Source organism: Camelus dromedarius, chromosome 2 (genome assembly GCF_036321535.1).
Source record: "Camelus dromedarius isolate mCamDro1 chromosome 2, mCamDro1.pat, whole genome shotgun sequence".
NCBI classification, from domain to species: Eukaryota; Metazoa; Chordata; class Mammalia; order Artiodactyla; family Camelidae; genus Camelus; species Camelus dromedarius.
The window spans coordinates 122,484,332-122,503,923 of NC_087437.1; the positions used below are offsets into that span (position 1 = coordinate 122,484,332).

General features: G+C 46.3%; 1 protein-coding gene across 10 annotated transcripts in view; it reads left to right on the top strand.

Moving 5' to 3' along the window:
• Nucleotides 1–2,947: 2,947 nt before the first annotated feature.
• The window catches only part of DIP2A (disco interacting protein 2 homolog A), an 83,195-nt gene continuing 66,550 nt past the window's right edge, over nucleotides 2,948–19,592 (top strand). For all 10 annotated transcript variants that reach the window (XM_031461233.2, XM_031461224.2, XM_031461238.2 and 7 more), the window contains exons 1-3: nucleotides 2,948–3,236; nucleotides 10,676–10,747; nucleotides 18,553–18,672. In XM_031461233.2, the coding sequence (XP_031317093.2) occupies nucleotides 3,146–3,236; nucleotides 10,676–10,747; nucleotides 18,553–18,672 (283 nt within the window). In that variant the 5' untranslated portion in view covers nucleotides 2,948–3,145. The remainder of the gene's footprint in view (nucleotides 3,237–10,675; nucleotides 10,748–18,552; nucleotides 18,673–19,592) is intronic.

Below are 19,592 nucleotides of genomic sequence, written 5' to 3' on the forward strand. Positions count from 1 at the left end.
TCAGCTTTTTTTATTGTGGGCCATAGCTTTCTCCGTGTGTAGTGTTTTAAAAATATATCTGCAAATTCTAACATAGCTCCCTTCAGAAGATGGAGTCTAATTCCTCTTCCCCGACTATAGGTGAGATTTACTAACAGAAGTGGCAGAAGTGATGGTATGTTACTCTTGAGGGTAGTTCACAAAAAGGCTGTGGCTTTCCTTTGTCTCTGGACAACTGCCCTTGGAACCCAGCCATCCCACTGTGAGGAAGCCTAGGCCACAAGGGGTGGCCATGTGTGGGTATGCCGGCCAACATTCCTTAATCTGGGCGCCAGGATCAATGGCCAGACATGTGAGTAAATGAACCTTCAGATCATTCCAACCTCTAGCCTTCAAGCTGCTCCAGCTGAAGCCCCAGATGCTGTGAAACAGATAAGCCGTCCCCACTATGCCCTGACCCACAGTCACCTGGAGAGCTAATAAATGATTCTCATTTTAAGCCACTAAGTGTGTGTAGTAATTTGTTATGTAGCAAAGGTACAGCACAATTTTAGGAGCCATCCTTTCAGTGAGTTTGCTACCACTCTTTGCCTGGGTGTTAAATCCTGTATCTTAGAAGACTGCTCATAATAGTCTTCTACCCGATTTTACACTCCAGCTCTCTCTTGAATTCTTCAGCGGTCATGCTGGTGAACTAAACAAGGATGCTGGGGACCACCACTCAACAAGCACTCATAGTCCCACACAAACTTTCCTAGCTCCTGGCAGCTGGCTGGATCTTACAGCCTGTAATGGGTTGAACTGTGTCCCCCCAAAAGATGTTGACATCCTAATCCCCAGTACCCATTAATATCATCTTACATGGAAATAGGGTCTTTGCAGATGATCAAATTAAGATGAATTAATTAGGGTAGGTCCTAATCCAATGACTAGTGTCCTTAAAAACAGGGGATTTGGACACAGAAACAAACAGGGAGAAAGCCATCTGAACATGAAGGCAGAGACTGTCATGATGCATCTACAAGCCAAGTAACATCAAAGATTGCCACAAACCACCAGAATACAGCAGACAGGAATGGAACAGACCCTTCCCTCATAGCTCTCGGTCACCCTGTTCTAACTTCTAGCCTCCAGATCTGTAATACATTTCTGTAAGCAGCCCCAGCAAACTAATGCACAGTGGTTTTTTTGGGGAGGGGGGGGCGCTTTAGTGTTTTCTATCTCACCATGTTTCCAGCTTAATTATGTTAATAGTCATAATTATATGCCTAGTATCCAATAGGTTGAGGGAAGGAGTGCTAGGTTGGTAGAGAAAGGTGAGCCACATGGGCAGGTTCCAAAGGTTCAAGGCCGTCTGGGGGAGTCAAAACCTTTGAGGGCATCTACCCTGATCTCAGGTATCTCTGGGCCCGGGTCTCCCCAACCAGGGCCCCAAACTTAGTGTAACAGAACTGCCTTGATTGGGTGTTTATCATCTCTGAGGTATTAATTCTTAGGTCTGGCCCTTGTCTTTATTGTCTCAATGTAGATCAGAGTTTCTCTGCATGCAACCAAAGTGACTCCATAGCTTCCATGGTGCATTGCTGGCAGCTGGCAGCTGGCAGCTGTCCATTAAGGACATCAGTAATACTGAGAAATAGCTTCCCAATTCTGTTACCCTTCTGTATAGCTGTTTCCACATTTCCATCATACATAAAGGGCCACTAGTGTATTCCATTTCACTTGACTGGTTCACTCTCCTACTTCAAAATGGGTGAAAAGTTAACAATTAGATCACTTTCAGCCAGAGGCTGTATGTGTTCACCCACAAGTGGTGAGTGATTCAGCCTCAAACGCCATCTTGTCACCTGCCTTCTCAGACTCCTGGTACCAACTGTTGCAGGATGGTTTCCCCAGAAACAGACGGTGAGATAGAGTTTGGGGCACAAGCGGTTTACCGGGTGTCAACACGTGTGAAGGGAAGAAGGAGGAAGCAGAGTCGGGCAGAGCCAGTAGAGGGCTACACCGGCCTAACAACGAAGTTAGTCCGCTGTACCCTGGAGCAGACGCTTCCGAGCAGAGGCCCCCCGCCTGGGCCCAGTGGCCTGATCTTTGTCCTCCTGCCTGTTCAGCCTCCCCCGGGAGGATCGGCCCGGGACGGTGGCCCTCCGCAGGCAGGTGCGGGGTTCGCGTCCAGCACAGCCCACGGCGGCACCAGGCAGATGGCTTCCCGACGCTGGGGACCAGCCCCTCCAGGGCTCGGGGGTGGCGAGCGGTCTCAGTTCAGCTGCACCAAGCCCCCAGGCTCCGGACGTCCGTCTTGCCCGATGTCTGTCCTTGCCCTTCGCCTGAAATGGCCGTGGGCGCGCTTCCGGTCAGTGCCGTGCCTGCCGAGGCTGTTTTAAAAGGCAGACGGGTTAACACATTCGCGGCGCGTCTACGCGGGACGTCGAAGTTGCCCGGGGCGTCCGGCTGCCCCCACAGCCGCGAGAGTCCGCGAGGGAGGCCGCTCGAGCCGGGAGGACAGCGTGTGGCGGGGCCCCACGGTCCACGCAGACGCGAGGCCAGTGCCCGCTGCCCCTCCGAGGGGCCTGTGGGAACTCCGCGGACGCCAGCCCGCCGAGGTTCGCTGCCTCAACGCGAGGTGAGGGGCGCCTCGTGGCCGAGACCGCAGCACCGACGTCGCGCTCAGAGCCAACCCTCCCTCGAAACCCCGGTCGCCGGCGCCGAGCCTCTCGGGAGTGACGCTCTCCCCGTTCTCCCAATAGGAGCCCTGAGCGGCCTCGCCGCGTCCTCGGGACCAATGGGAACTAGCCTCCGGTGTTGCTGGGCGGGGCCGGGCGCCCACTCTGCCGGCGACTCGCCGCGCACGCGCACTCCCCTCCCGCCCTTCCTGCCGCGCACGCGCGCTCCATGTCGGGCTGGCCAGTAGGTCGGGGACGCGCAGGGCGGCGGCGGCGCCCGAGGAGTCGCCGGCGCTCGTGCCCGCGCCCGTGCCCGTGCCCGCGCCCGCGCGGGTGTGGAGCCGCCTAGGCCGCGCCGCTGCTCGGCGCCTCGGCTACCCGCGGGCCCATGCGAGTCGCCGGACTGAGAGGAGCGATTTAGCGCCCGCGCCGCCGCCTGGGCTCGGCCTGTCCCCGGCTCAATCCCGCCCGGCTCAAGCGGCCGGCCGGCCTCCCACGGGGCCATGGCCGAGCGCGGCTGCCCGCTGGAGGCGGTGCCGCTGCCGCCTGAGGTGCGGGAGAGCCTGGCGGAGCTGGAGCTGGAGCTGTCGGAAGGTGAGCGCCCGGCCCCTCACACTGGGACTCCGGCCCCTGAGAGGACCCCGCTCGACCCCTCACACCGCGACCCTAGCCCCCGGGGAGGACCCACCCCCCGACCCCTCACACCGGGACCCCGGCCCCGGAGGGCACCCCGCCCGGCCCCTCACACCGGGACCCCAGCCCCCGGGGAGGACCCACCCCCCAGCCCCTCACACCGGGACCCCGGCCCCGGAGGGCACCCCACCGGGCTCCTCACACCGCGACCCCGCCCCCGGAGGAGCCCCGGCCTCAGGGCGCGGCGGGCCCCGCGCTGGGCTGGTGAGGCCGCGGGCGCGGGGTCTGGGCAAGGACGGCCGGTTCTGCCGCGGCCTCCTCCCCCACGAGAGCAGGGTCAGGCCCGAAGCGCGCCAGCGTGTGCAGAGTACGGGCCCTCAGAGCGGGCGGCCGCCGCTTTTAGGGAGTTTTTACAAATTAGGCTTCAGAGTCATTCGGCTTCGGGGGTTGGGCGGCGCCCAGTCCGCGTCAGCGCCCGGAGGACGCGGCGTGGAGCCCGGCTGTGGTTGTTGGTCATCGGGCCGGCCGTGAAGTCCTGGAGGGGAAGCTTCCGAATGTTTACCTGTTCGGAAACTTAAGTACACTTTCGACTTTTAGAATCCGTTTCCCCATAGTCTTATTATTCTTTCTTTAAATTCCAGGTTGAATGTCGGACTGGGGTTGGGCTCGCGGGTTCTTACAGCTGTCGGTCGGGTAGTTGCGCACAGGTCGCACTAACGTGCTGAAGCCTCGCCAGCTTAGGGGCAGGTGTTTTACAGGTAACGCAACATCTGCTTGCAACTGCCCTGAATTGCACGTACAAAATTTTAAAAGCTCTGTGATATATGGCATATTTTTGTAATGGAAGCACAATGGGAAATGGGTGGATTTAAGAGTTGGTGACTAGACGCTTTTGGGAACCTGAAGAACTCAAATTTAGGGAAGGTTCTGACAAGAGCAATGATCCTGGGTTTGTACAGCCCTCATCTAGAGAAAAGCAAGTAGACGCAGTTTACATTTGACACATTTCAGATGTGTCTTTGTAGATTGCTCCTAATTTCTGCTCCAGTGTGTTTGCTATTCCCTCAATTCCTTGTTTTATAGTTGTATGTTTGAGTTCTTTCTAGGCATAGATGGTTAAATGAGATCGAATCCTTTCCTCAAAGAACTTAATAATTTGTGTGACAGAACACACGTAAAGACTGGCACTTCAGCAAAAGAAATGCTTCTTATCTATTGAATCGTTTATGCTGTTGTCATTTTAGACATATGTAGAGGATGTACAGATGTGTAAACGGTGTGGGACTATATGTAGGTGGACAAGAACCTGGAAACTCAGCCTGAGCTGAGGAAGGAGGTGAACTCAGTGTTGAAGGGCGTGGACAGCCAAGGAGGTCGTAGCTCTGGCCTCTGGCCACCTCCTGGATTGGCCCAACACCTTTCTTTTGGCCCAAATAGGTCAGCGATTACTCGGGCATAATCATGCTTGGCTTTGGTCCCAGGGTGCTTCCACACCCTTGATGTTGGCTGCTTCAGCTTTTGTTGTGGTTGTAGCTGACTTGGGCCTCCCCGCTGGACTTGGAGATGCTTTGCCATAGGGACTTTGTCTTAGGCAGGTTTTTGGCATCTTCGCACAGTTCCATGTGGTAAGTGTCCATGAATCTCCACTGAATTATAACATTTCTGAACTTGGGTTTGGTCAGCTGTAAAAGGAGGTGAACACCAGCCTTACTGACATCCCACAGTTCCTGTGAAGATTCAGATAGTGTATGTGGAAGTGCCTTGAAACTGGTAAGGTTTTAAAGGAATTAACGGTTAAAGGAAGATTTTTGTTTTGTTTTGTTTTGTTTTGTTTTGTTTTTGTTTGGGTTTTTTTTTCAGCCTTACTGGTTGCAAGGCCTCCAAGAATTTTGCAAAAGGAAGATGTTTTTAATGAAACATAGTCCCAAAGCAACTGCATTTAGTTTCATCGTCACGATCATTTTTACATTTCGACCATGTAGAAGTAGAAAGTGGGACTCTTTGCTCTGTGTGCTGTCTGTCCCCTCCCCCTTTGTGGGGAAGGGGATAAATTTCTAATTCAGAATAAAGTAATGTCAAAATAGGATGCCTTCACAGCACTCACATTTGTCTGAGCGAGAAGTTGCTTAAAATTTAGAGACAACACTGTGCTAGGCAGATTGGAGGGGAAAGCAAACAACACAGACAGAATGCTGCCTACATGGAGACAGATAATCAGTCTTCAATACCTGGGTAACTGAGAATCCTGCATGACCTCCCCTCAGCTGTACCCAGGTACGCCCCTGCCTTTACTTGTAACTCACACGTGGACTTGTTCTCCAGCAGCCTCACTGGATTCTCCCCAGTCATTGAAATTGGGGCTCGCCCTCAGGGAAGGTTCTGGTTTTAGACTACACTGATTTCTCCCCACAGGGCAGGCTTGTTGACTTTCTGGTATGGATTCCCTAGGGGGAAATAAAGCACAGCTGTGATTTTTTTTTTTTCCTGACTTTTCCTGGCTGTTTCACCCTTCTTGACTTAGAAGTCTCCTTCAAATTTAGATGAGGATGAAAGGTGGAGCAGAACCTCACTCTTCTTAGAAGTCCCCCACCCCCACCTCCATGAAAATATTCAGAAGAATTCACATATGTGGCTCCTCAAAGTATATTAAAATGCCTGTGGATGGAAGTGAGGTTATTAGAGGTATAATCTTCATTTTTCTTAAAAAAAAAATGATTCCTAAACTCTTGTGCTTTGCCTGTTATTGTATGAAATGACCTTCGACTGATTTCAGTACTGGACAGTATCTTGGGGTTGTTGCTACTGAACGGCTTTAAAAACGAGGAGGATGGTATAAAGTTTGTTCTTTGTTTCAGGGGCCTACAGAAGTTTAGAGAGGAAGTTCTTACACAATAGGTTACATTTGTCTCACTCCTGTTTTTTTCATCCTGGTTAATAGGTCTATTCCCTAGCTTTAACTTTAGTCTATTTCTTGTTTTCCTGCATTGTCGTAGTGCAGGGGTCCCAGTCTGGATGGAGTCAGCCCAAAGAGGAGGAGCTCTGTCTATGGATGTAGAGGAAGGGGCTTCTTCCTTCTTCTTTCTTTCACAAAGCCTTTTTCCTCTTTAAATGTCTTTAATTTCTAAAATTTGTCATATAATTCTTAGTTTTCAGAATGACAGACTGATGTTGCCTTCACATCAATAGACATTTGTTATGCTTCTGAAATATTTTGTGGTATACTGAAGTGCTCATGTCCAAATTCCATTCACCTGTCAAAGCCCAGCCCAAATGTCTTCTCATTGTGACACTTTCCTGATCACCTCTGATGTGGCTCCTTTCCCGGAATTCTCATCAAATTTGCCTCATCTTTTGGAGTTCTTGCCACTTTTTGTTTTTTGTGTTTCTTATTTGTATGTATGTATTCATTCAGTAATTGCTGAGTACCTGCTGGGTGCTTGGTCATGTTTTGGCTGTCAGTGGTCAGGTTTAGCTTTGTTTCTCCAGTGGTCATAAGGCTTTGCACAATATTGCATTAAAATAGTGATGCAGACACACACTGCAGAGAAATGAAGCAGTTCAAAGGAAATGTTGGATGGAGTGAGCCTCCCTCGTACCCCTAGCCTCTCCCCAAAGGTAGCCTCTGGTATCCATTTCTTGTATTTCCTTCCAGAAGCAATCTGCCCTGGCTCCCAAACTGTGTTCACACACCTCTCAGGAGTCCCTAAGACTCTTGCTGGGGGCCAATGAAGGAAGATGTCATTTCTGTTTTCCATTTGTACTGATGGTGCAGAAGCAATGGTGAGTAAAACTGCTGGTGCCTTGGTGCGAACTGTAGCAGGGGCCCCAAACCACACTGGAGTCACTGCATTCTTCATCACCTCCCTGCTCACAGTAAAATCACTGCCACTCTGACTTAGACATGTCCTTCCTTGCTGAAGCAGGGACAGTTGGTTTAAATCTCAACCGCGAGTACTGTTTTAGTCTCTTAGTGAGGAACGGGAGGTGACTAAAGCATGTCTGCCACACCGAGCGGGCCAGGCCTGTGTGAGGAGCAGCGGTTGTGCAGTTTGAGCTGCAGAACAAACTGGCTGCTTTTGCTGTGGAGCATGATTTTTACTTGAAAAAATGAGTGGCAGACAAACTACAATTATTCAGAATTGGGTATTTGGCTGACATTTTCTGAAAAATAAATGAAGAACAACTGTCATAAATTTATACTTTCAAGCAAAAATTTTAAAATTTAAAATTTTTATCTGCTACCATGAGCTTGACAGCTTCTCAGTCTTCTTAAGGACTTCTTTGATGGGTTCAGTGGCAAAGTTAATGAATGTGAGTTACTAATGCTATTTAATGAAATGTGTCGACATTTGGAAGATTGGCAGAATTCTGTGAACCAGTATTTTCCAAATGATTGGTGCATTATGTTACAAATTCACACATAGGTAAAGGATCCATTCAAAGGTAGACCAGTGGGTTGCAGTGTATCAGCAGGAAAAGTTCATTGATAAGGTTTTAGATTCTATGTTGCAACTGTTGTTTAAGAAACTACCACTTGCCTCATTTTGGTGTGGTATCAAAGAAGAATGTCCACAACGATCTGAAGAAGCTACTGAAATAGTCCCCCCTTTTCCAAGCCATGTGTGTGTGTGAGAGACTGGATTTGCTTCATAAACTGCAACCCCACATTCTGCAGCCCACTGAATGCTGACGTGGGTACGAGAACTATGAGAGTGCAGTTGTCATCTGCGAAGCCAGGTATTAAAGAGGCTTGTAAAAGTAAAACAATACCTGTGCTCAGTAAATGCTGTGGAAATCTGTTAATTTTCATTTAAAATATCTTTATGTTAACATGGTAGGTTTATTATAAATTTTTAAAAATTAATTATTAAATTTAAAAAATTTTCACAGTTTTTATTTCTAATATGATAAACACTGATAGCTCACAAACAAAAGCTCCATGGGGTCCTCAGTAATTTCTAAGAGTGTGTTCTTGAATCCAAAACCTTTGAGAGCTGCTAGGCCATGTAACACTAACAAAGACCTAGGTGTCATCATGTATTTCTTATACTTTTTATAACATTTTTTAAAGCTGTTGTCTGGTGGAATATGACTTCTGTTTATATTTGTCAGGGCAATCAGATATTTCAGTTTAAAAAACATATGTTTGAAAATCGTTAAAAATTATACTTACTAACTAGCTGGCTGGTGGTCAGGGTTCCCCTGGTTCTGTGCAGCAGATCTGCTGTTTCTCTCTTTAGTGTTTACTGAACTTGGGGTCAGAAACCTTGGATGTGAGTCCCTTTATTAGTTCATTAGTTTTGGGCTGGAATCTGTTTTGGGTTCTACTTTGTTCTCTGTGGCTGGAAGCTTGGCATTCAGTGGCACTTTGGGGTTGGTGTCTACATTGGATACTTGAAAATATGGTAACGGGTTACACATGAAAATCTGTAGCTGGTTATATTCAACTAGTTCAGACAGCTTTCAGGGTATCATGAGCACCAAACAGGGAGTTAGAACTTTTCCTTTTGGAAGGCTCTTTGGTGCCTTCACCATGTAATCATTCATTTGAAATGGGGACATAAGACACTGTTTTTAGGAAATGAATACTTAATTTTTAAATATCCTGCAAAATCAAATGCTCTGCTTTTAAATAGGATTTTAAGTGTTTTAGTGTAGTGTAGCAATATTAAGTTTTAATTTGTTTGTCTTAATTACATATTTTCATATATTCCAGAGGAACATAAATTTTTTTTAGTAGATATTGTTCCAAAAAACACATGTACTTTGAAGTTGTTCACAAGTTGAAACTCATTAAGCAAAATCATAAATCATATCCTGGATCCGATTGGGGTCTATGAGTGTCTAGTGAGTGTCTAAAGAGGACAACACAGTCCAAGGGCCACTGCCGCCAGTAGGGGCTTAGGTGTGCTCATTGCATCATAGATGGGTTGGTGATAAACACGAAGCGCTTAGCGAAAAAAATTGGCAATGGAGTGAGATTTATTATATAAGGTCATTCAGGTAAAGTCAAAATATGTGGACACAAAGCAGGCATACGTTCTGCAGAACATATTCGAATTAAAACGCACTCAGTGCAATAGAATAGTTTCCTGTGGAGTGGGGGTGGGGGTAAGGCGAGGAGAGGGATAGATCAGAGTGTTGGGGAGGTGAAGAGCAGCTCTGTGGGGAGGGGCCCGGCTGAATACTCAGTTGTCCGAGCAGAGGCTCTCTGCAGAGGGCAGGGCACGACCTAGTGATTCCCTGACCTCAGGCTGGCCTTCTGTAGGGGGTTAATGTCTACCTGGAGGCTTAATCTAGATGTCAGACATTCAGAAGTGTTGATCTTTGGACAACAAATCAAGAGTTTATTTGGAGGAAATCCTTAGTGAGACACTCGGGAAGCGGCAGCAGCCCATGTCTTCCAGTTCCCAGCAGCCTGGCCTTACCACTTGGCTTGTTTGTTTGGGGAGGATGGGGGGTCAGGGGACGAGGGGGTGCCTAGAGGGCTTGCAAAACACTAAAAGCTTTCTGTTGAAAACAGTTCACCTGAAGAACAAGGTAATAGCAGAAATTGTAGTATATATATTTCCAGTCATAATAAAATCTTTAAAAGGTGCCAGAACCACCCTGAGCACTTTGAGTTCTGTCTCGGAAACCAACTGGTGCGCTTATATTGGGAAGTGTTTCCGTGCAGACACATTTCCTGTCTTGTTCCTGGGTGCTTTAATTCTTTTTCTGGCTGTTCTTCTTTATGGTAATCTATTAGATGGGCAGTCTTGGCCCAGGGATGCCCTTACAGCTGGAAACCTGCACAGGGTCACCTGGGGATCTTGGTAAAATGAGGATTTGGATTGTCTCAGTCTAGGGAATGGCCTCAGGGTCTGTAGTTCCGACTGGCTCCTGGGGGATGGTGATCTCAGTTTTTGAAAATTGAAGTATTGTTTACACACAGTAGGCTCCACACTTTCTGGTTGTAGTTGTGTGTTTTTGACAAGCACAGAGGCCATGGAACCACCACCACAGTCGGAGTATAGAACAGTGTGATTGGCCCCCAGAACCCCCCGTCCCCCTTGTAGTCAACCTTCCCTCCTCCCACCCCTGGCAACCACTGTCTGCTCTCTGTCCCTGTAATTTTATCTTTTCCAGAAGGTCATGTAAATGGAATCATTCAGTGTGTAGCCTTTTGAGCCTGGCTTTTTTCACTTAGAGTGTAAACCCTATCCAAATGTTGTGTCAATAGTTTGTTTCGTTTTCCTGCCAAATAGCATTCCACTGTGTGGATGCATCGGGCTTAGTCTGTCCAACCACCAGTTGGAGGACCTAAGTGTTTCCAGTTTTTCCATTATGAATGAATTTTTCATTCAAAAATTTTGGAACTTTAAAAGAAATATAAGTCCATTTTTCCATTGTTGTTTCAGGTGACATCACTCAGAAAGGGTATGAGAAGAAAAGGGCAAAGCTGCTTGCACACTGTGTGCCGCTCGCTCAAGGTAAGGCCAGCGCACAATCCTGAAACTGATTGAGAAGTTTGACATTGGTCTGCTTCATATTTTATTAAGGAGGTATGGGCAAATAGTGTATCTAATACTAAATTACAAAATCCAAAGGCATAGATTACAATTTATAGCTCTGGCTCTGTATAGATTTCATTCCCAAATAGGATTTATTTTATTTTTATGATCATAGACCGTGATTATTTTATGATTTTAGTGAGGAGCATTCCTTGCTCCTGGATCAAATATGGTGAAGATGTCAGTTCTTCCCCCTGAGATTGCTACATAGGGTCAGAACATTCAGTGCTCCAACAGAGGTTCCTGGATGGAATTTAACAAGCTAATTTTAACATTTATATTGAAGTCTAAAGGGCCAAGGAATTCAAAATATGATTTAAGAAAGAAAAACGAAGTGGGAGGATTTGCCGATTAGGGTGTGAAGAGTTATTGAGCCTTCGTCACGAAGACAGCCTGGTTTGGCAAGGGATCGACAGCTAGATAGCAGAGCAGGACATGGAGCCCCCAGTGCTGGCACAGCTCCTTGTCCACATGTGAGACACACGACACCGGACACAAATCAGTTCCAGGCATAGGGAAGGCCTAAAGGTGAAAGGCAAAACTGTAGCATCTTTGGAAGATCATACTGGAAGACTGTCACCATCTCTAAGGTGATCCTCTGGGAAGGATTTCTTAAGTCCCTAAAAATAACAAAAAGCAGCAACCATAAAGGAAAAGATTGGTAAACCGGAGTGTGTTAAAATTAAAAGTTTTGTTTTATCAAAAGTCACCATAAAGAGATTAAAGGCTAGCCACAGAGTGGGAGAAGATTATCATTAACACACATAACAGAAAAAGGACTGGTGTCCAGATCCTATAAAGCAGCACTGTCCAACAGAGCCTTTTTTTCGATAAAGGGGATGGTCTGCAGCTACATTGTCCAGTACACTGTTCACACTGACCACTTGCCACGTGTGGCTATGGAGCACCTGGGATGTGGTAGTGGGACTGAGACACCGGACTTATAATTTAATTTTAACTAGTTTAATCTAAATAGCCAGAAAGTCCCCCAACGTGATTTAAAGAAAAGCCCAGTGGAAAAATGGGTGAAGACCTGAATAAGTATTTATTAGAGGAAACCCTAGAAGTCAGCAAGCAAATGAAAAGATGCGTACCTACCCTTGGTAGTAGTTAGAGAGATGCCAGCTAAACTGAGACTCACCTTGGGTTGCTGGCAGGCTTCAAGCTGGGTGAGCACAGTATGGGGCTGGAAGAGCAGTGGAACTGCAGGGCGGCCAGCAGCTCCCCTTCAGGAATAGCATGCCCTTGAGAGACACCGGGTGTCCACACGTGGTCCTGGTTCTGCGCACAAAATTCATTTTCCCCTCAACTGCCAAGTCCTGAAACATCAGCAGAAGGCATACCTGTGTCAGCAAGGATGAGCCCCCTAATGGGAATGACAGAAACGGTTACATGGAATATGGCCATGGAAAACTAAAGAGCATGTGAAAGGCACCACATGGGAGCCTTTCGTAACTGGTAGAAAAAGACAGGGAGGGAAGTGCCTTCCCCGAAGTGGGCACACATTTTGTGTGGGTGCCACTGGAGGGGCCACAGGCAACGCTAGGGCACTTGAGTGTTTATTTCTTAACTGGAGCAGTTGTTACCTTGATTTTTTTTTTCTGTATAATAATTCTTAAACTGAGTATAGGCTTTATTCTGCCTGTATCGGTGTGATATATTTTATAACACATCAATAACAAGAATGCTGAGGAAGCTTCATATATACGGCCATTCATTCATCCAAAATAAAACAAAAACAGACTCAGAGTAAAATTGGGGGACCCTACTAAAAAACATCTTAATGCCCATTTGCATGACACCAACAGCAGCCGTCCAAGGAGGGTGGGAGGGCCCACATTGTGCCCTCAGGCACTCTGCTCAGGTGGCCACTGCCAGTGCATTGCAGTGAGCAGGCCAGTGGACGCAGGACCGACATGCTCACTCACAGGTAGTATTATTTCATACCTTGAAAACCTAAGTGACTGCTTACTTAACTATCAGAATTAGTAAGAGTTTTTGTTTGACAGAAGATAAATATGCAAGAATCAGTAGCTTTTCTCTGGCAGTGTTTCTGTTTTGTTTTGTTTTGTTTTTTTAATTAACAAGTGTCAATATTTTATTTTAATTAATTAATTAATTTATAACAGACTTTATTCTTTTAGAGCAGTTTTCAGGTTCACGATAGAATTGAGCAGAAAATACAGAGTTCCCACATAGCCCTCCCCACCCACGCATATATACTCCCCTACCCTCAACATCCCTCATCAGTGTGGCATATTTGGTACAATCGATGAACCAACATGGGCACATTATTACTATCAACCAAAGTCCATGGTTTACATTAGGGTTTACTCTTGATGTACATTCTGTGAGTTTTGACAAATGCGTAATGACATGTAGCCACCACTATAGTATCATACAGAATAATTTCATTGCCCTAAAAATCCCCTGTGCTCTGTCTATTCCTCTCTCCCTCCCTCCCTCCCTCTCCCCAAACCCCTGGAAACCATGATCTTTTTATTGTTTCTGTAGCTGTGCCTTTTCCAGAATGTCATTTGGTTGGAATTGTACAGTTTGTAGCCTCTTCAGACTGGCTTCTTTCATTTAGTAATATGTCTTCTAAATTTCTTCTATGTCTTTCATGTCTTGCTAGATCTTTTTTTTTTAACTGCACATGTATTTTTTAATTTACATATATGTACTGTTCATGGTTTCTAAGAATGTTTAGAGCTTTAGCTTTTTAAACTTACGTAGTTATCAAAGGAATAAAGCCAACCACAAAAATAAGAATTAACTCAAAAAGATACATATACCCTGCTATTAACAGCAACATTATTTATAATTGCCAAGATATGTAAGCATCCTAAGTGCACATCAGTAGTTAAATAGATAATGGAGATGCAGTATATATATATATATATACCCATAAGAAAGAAGGATATTTTGCCATTTCCAGCCCTTCGTTCATTTTTTTTTTCACTTCAAAACCAGAATTTTATAACTGGCAGAGACATTTCTATTATATCAAAACAACAAAATACCTAGAAATAAACCCAGCCAAGGAGGTTACCTGTATTCTGAAAACCGAAATGACACAAAGAAATGGAAAGCTTTCTTGTGCTCTTGGATTGAAAGAATCAACACTATCAAAATGGCCACACTACCCAAAGCAATCCAGACCCAACGCAACCCCCACCAAAATACTCACGACACTCCTTGCAGAACTAGAACAAACAATTCCAGAATTTGTAACGAACCACAAAAGACCCCCAACAGCCAAAGCAATCTTATGTTGATCTCTTTTTTTCTCTTTCTTCTTTCTGTTCTCTTTTCTTGTGGTTTGATGACTTAGAGAAGGTCCTTCAACATTTGTTGTAAAGCTGGCTTGGTGGTGCTGAAATCTTGTAGCTTTTGTTTATCTGTGAAGCTTTTGATTTCTCCCTCAAGTCTGAAGGAGATCCTTGCTGGACAGAGTGTTCTTGGTTGTAGGTTTCCCCCTTGCATCACTTTAAATATACCGTGCCACTCCCTTCTGGCCTGCAGAGTTTCTGCTGAAAATTCAGCTGATAACCTTGTGGGAGTTCCCTTGTATGTTATTTGTTGCTTTTCTCTTGCTAATTTTAATATTTTCTCCTTATTCTTAATTGCTGTCAGTTTGATGACTGTGTGCCTTGGTGTGCTCCTCTTTGAGCTGATCCTGTGTGGAACTCTCTGCGCTTCCAGGACTTGGGTGACTGTTTCCTTTCCCAAGCTGGGGAAGTTTTCGGTTATTATCTCTCCAAAAATTTTCTCAGGTCCTTTCTTCTCTTTCTGGGACCCCTTGATGTGAATATTAGTGCGCTTCATGTTGTTCTAGAGTTCTCTTAAATTATCCTCATTCCTTTTTTTCTTTTTTTCTTTTTTCTGTTCTGCAGCAGTGATTTCCGCTAGTCTGTCTTCCAGCTCACTGATCTGTTCTTCTGCCTCATTTAGTCTGTTCTTGGTTCCTTCTGGTGTGTTGTCCATTTCAGTGATTTTATTCTTCAGCTCTGTTTGGGTATTCTTTATATTTTCCAACTCTGCTAAAAACTTCACTCTGTGCATCTATACTCCTCTTGAGTTCTCTGAACATCTTGGCCATCATTACTTTAAACTCTTTCTCGGATGAATTACCTATCTCCTCATCACTTATTTCTTCTTCTGGGATTTTAGCTTGTGCCTTGGCCTGGGAGATACTCCTCTGCCACCTCATATTGTCTGTCTTTCTGTGTGTTTGTGGATTTCCTTCCACAGGCTTTGGGATTATTATTTTCTTATTTCTAGTATCTGCCCCTGGTGGATGAGGCTGGACTAGAGGCTTATGCAGGTTTTCTGACAGGAGGAGCCAGCGCCTGCCCACTGCTGGGTGAAGCTTGGTCCTGGACCTCTGGTGGGTAGGGCCGCGTCTAGAGGCCTCTGTGGCTCAGGAAGTCTGCTGATGGGTGGGGCTGTGTTCCCACTCTATATTGTTTGGCCTGGGGCTTCTCTACAGGCTGTTGAGTGGGTCTCGGTCTTGGTGCTGATGATCCAGTCAAGATCCTCAGCCTCCAGGAAAGCTCATGTAGATTAACACTCCTGGAATGTCCGCCACCAGCTTTTATGTCCCCTGAGTGAGCCGCAGCCATCCCCCATGTCCCTAGGAGACCCTCCAAATCCAGCAGGCAGGCCTGGCTCAGGTTCCTATGAAATCACTGCCTCTGCCCTGGACCTGATGCATGTGAGTTTCTGTGTACATTTCTCAAGAGAATGGAGTCTCCATTTCCCCTAGTCCCTTGAGCCTCCTAGAGCCAAGCCCCCTGGCCTTCAAAACCAGATGTCCTGGGATCTCCTTGTCTTCCCAATGCTGGAACCCAGGTTGGGGAGCCTGACATGGGCCTTAGAGCTCTCACTCCTGTGGAAGGGCCTCTGCAACTTAACAAATCTTCAGCTCGTGGTTCTCCTACCTCGGGGGTATGGGGCCCAATTATATCGCGAGCATACCCCCTCCTACCATCCTGCTGTGGTTCCCTCTTTATGTTTCCATTTGCAGAAGATCTTTTTTTGCTAGGTTCTAGTCTTTTTTCAATGGTTGTTTAGCATTCAGTTGTGGTTTCATTGTTGTTGCAAGGAGAGGCAAGCTCGTGGTCCTACCACTCCTCCATCTTGACCAGAACTGAGCTCTGAGTGTGTTTCTGTTAATGAAACAACCTCACACTCATAATGGCTGATCTTTTAACTACATTTAGCAAGAAAGCCACAGAAGCTATATTAGGCTCATAAAATCTATTTGAAAAATAACCAAGACCCTGAAATATGAAGAAATATACCAGTATCCTAAATGGAAAATTTTAATATCATGAAAGTAGCAGTTTCTAAATTAACTTGTGAACGAACTGTAGTCCAGTCTGATTACCAGTGGCTGATTTTTTTCCCCTAAACCTGGAGTTGGAAATAAAAACACATTTGAAGGAGAAATGTTCTGAGAGTAGTCAGTACATTTTTGAGAAAGAATACCAGTGAGAAGGACTGGCCTTCAGGGTGTTAACCAGGTCGTATACACTTGATAGTCCCAACAGGAGGTTGTTGGTGTGGTGCAGACAAGCCCGATCAGTGTAAGAGAAGGGGGTCTGGAGATGACTGAGGAGAATTCAAAGGAGGGAGAATTCATTTAATAACTGGCGCCATCCCTTTGCAGGCAGCAGGGACCCTCTTCCTCCCCACCGTTAGTGCACATGAACTTCAGAAGGATTAAAGCTCTAAATATGTTTGTAATTTCAAAACTTGCAAAATTCAGGAGAATATTTGAATAACCTTTGAGTGGGGATTACAAGATAGGAGACCTAGAATTTAGAAAGGGAAAGAAAGGCAGGTCTTCTTGGCTCCCCGGAAACGAAAACACTGCAGGATGACTGAGCTGCGGTAGCCGGGCTGCTGCTCTGGGAGGTACGCAGCCCAGGTGGTGCCTCCAGCCGACTGGGTGTCCCCAGCCCCTAGGGCTCATTACTGGATGAAGTTAACATACTCAAAGAAGAGGACACACAGTTGGGCATAAACATCATGGTATGTTCAGCCTCCCTAGTAGATGGAAATGCAGGTTAGTGAACCATTCTTCTCCGACCAGACGGCAAAACTGTGAAACTTGTAGCATCCAGTGCTGACAAGGACGTGGGGAAATGGCATATTGTGGGAGTGCGATCGCTGTAGTCTCTCTGGAAAGATATCCTGTTATCTGTTAAGATTAAAAATATACCTGCTCTTTGAACCAATGACTTCCCATTGGGTTTTATGTCTTTGATGAATAAAGGAATCACTGTCTCGTGTAAGGAGGTCCACATGCATCTACGTCACTGCAGTGTGCCTGTTTATAACCCAAAATGCATGAGGTTCTGTGTATTCTCATCATGAACTTGAAAGAAATTTTATCTAGTCACAGGAAACAAAAAGCCAAAAGCAGTGATGATCAGTATTTCTCTATGTTTGCATATGTGTATGTACATATACATATACGTGTATATGTTCAAATTTTGAAGAGCTAAACATCGATTTCCAGAGAGGGTCTTCATGTTGTGTCAGCTGCAAAACTAGCACCCCCCAGCACAGTGCTTAAAACAACAGCAACAGCATCTGCTCTGCCCACAAACCTGCAGGTGGCCAGACTCAGAGAGCCACTCCTCCATGTCTGTGGAGCCAGGGCCGGTGTCCTGGGAGGGCTCTTCCATCACAGCTGTGGCATCAGTGCTGGGAGCCTCAGGCAGCAGAGCACTGTCCCCACCAGCCTCTGCCCCTCTGTCCTCCCACATGCCTTCTCAGTGTGTCTTCACAGACAGCCCGGGGGACCTTTCATGACCAGCCTCAGAAATCACCCAACATCACTTCTGCCATGCTGGGTCCATCGGAGGTCACGACCCATCTGGGCTCGAGCATGGTGGGCTGCTGCTTTCCAGGGAGTAGTAGGGGCTGGGGAGCTGGTAGGGCTGGAGTCCCTGCCAGCCGTTTTTATGAGACGTCTTGAAACAAAAGCTAAAAATAGACTTTTTTGATGAAGCACAACTGAAGGCTCTGCTCTAGGCTGTTCTCAGATGCTAACAAATTAGGACCCAGACAGCATCGGGACTGTGCCTGATGACCCTGTACACCGGTACCTCACTCCTTTACTTACCCACAGTGTCCCGATGGCCTATGTGTCAGGGCCATGGACACAAGAGCCCAGGGGACTGCGACGGGGCATGGAGAGCCATCTTCCTGTGGGGTTTGGAGACAGCAAGCGTCACAGGCTGAGGCAGGCAGCCCCTGAAGCCCCCGAGCCCCTTACTCTTCTTTTTCTCTGGTTCCATATCTCTGCTTATCTGAGGTGGCTGGCAACACCCCATGATGGGGTGGGCTGTTCCCACTGGGTTTGCTGACACCATGGACAGTGCCAGGAAGAGTGACATGGGCCACTTCACCAAGGGCCTCCCCTCGAGGGCCTGCCCGGCGCTGTATGTGCTGTGCTGCTGGGCTCAGGGCCAGCTGCACGATGGTCATGGGTGACGAGGCAGGGCTGGGCTGGGTGCTGCGGGCAAGGGAGGGACATTGACGGCCCCATCCTGGCTTCCAGATTCAGGGTCTCCTGGGTGTTGGGGGCCACCACAGGGTGCATACACTTGGTCATGGGTGCTATGCGGCTCTGTGAGCAGTGTGTGCTGTTTCCATTATTGGAAAAGCAAATTGTTGACACAGGATGTTTTCATAACCTTGTGTTTCAGGAGTAGATCCATCTCTACAAGCAGAGAGTAGGACCTCCGGGTCCTTACAAGCCACAGCCCCAGCAGCCAAACAGCAGAAGCCACGGCCCAGCAACGCCCGGGACGAGCGCTTCAGGTCAGGTAGGGACCTGAGACCCGCAGGCCCCGCTCGGACACTGCGTCTCTGCTCAAGAAATTGTCTCCCCTTGAATGATAATTTATCACATCATATTTTTCAAGAGAAAATATAACTTCCACATAACTTAGTAGGTTTTCATCTGGCCTGAGTGTGAGTGCTCTCTTAGGGGATGCTCATAAGAAACCTTCCTTTCCCTAGCAGAGTAGTTTCTGTAAATGTTTGTGTCCATCTTTCTACCTAGATCTTTGCGGTTGGGGTTGGTGGTTTTCTTCGTTAGGGACCAGCTTTACTACTATAGGTGTTTTAGGATTTTTTTTTTCTTTTTCTGATTTTGGAGATTTCCTTCTAATTAGGTTTCTGCCACTCTATCAGTGCTTTTGTAAGTATTTAACTTTGTCTCTGGCATTTTATTTAAGTTATCAGAACATCCATTGAAAAAATTCATGCCTTCAGTTATAAATTACATATCAATAACTTTTGAATACACTTTCACCTGTTTAACAATATTCTCACTGTTGTGCGGTTGTGTATTTCCTTTATACTTAAACTCTTTCAGTAAGCCTTTATATAAAGAAAAAAATCCAACAGAGGTAAAGAAATGGACATTTATAAAATATCTAAAAAGAACATTAAGATTTTAACTGTTTTGTCAACAAGGGAGTGTGATGAAGGAATCTGAGAAATTTTTGATCAAATAATTTCTTACCAATTTAATATACATTTAAAAAATATAATAGTTTCTTTTCTGATAACATAAATGATACATGCAGTACAAGATATTACATCAAATCTAAGGACAAAAGGAAATATCACCTTATCTGAATCCTGTGATGGGCTATCAGCATTTCACTGAACATCGTCTTCTTTAGCCCTGGGTACAACAAAAGCACATGCATGTACATGCTCCACAAGTGGGGTCCTG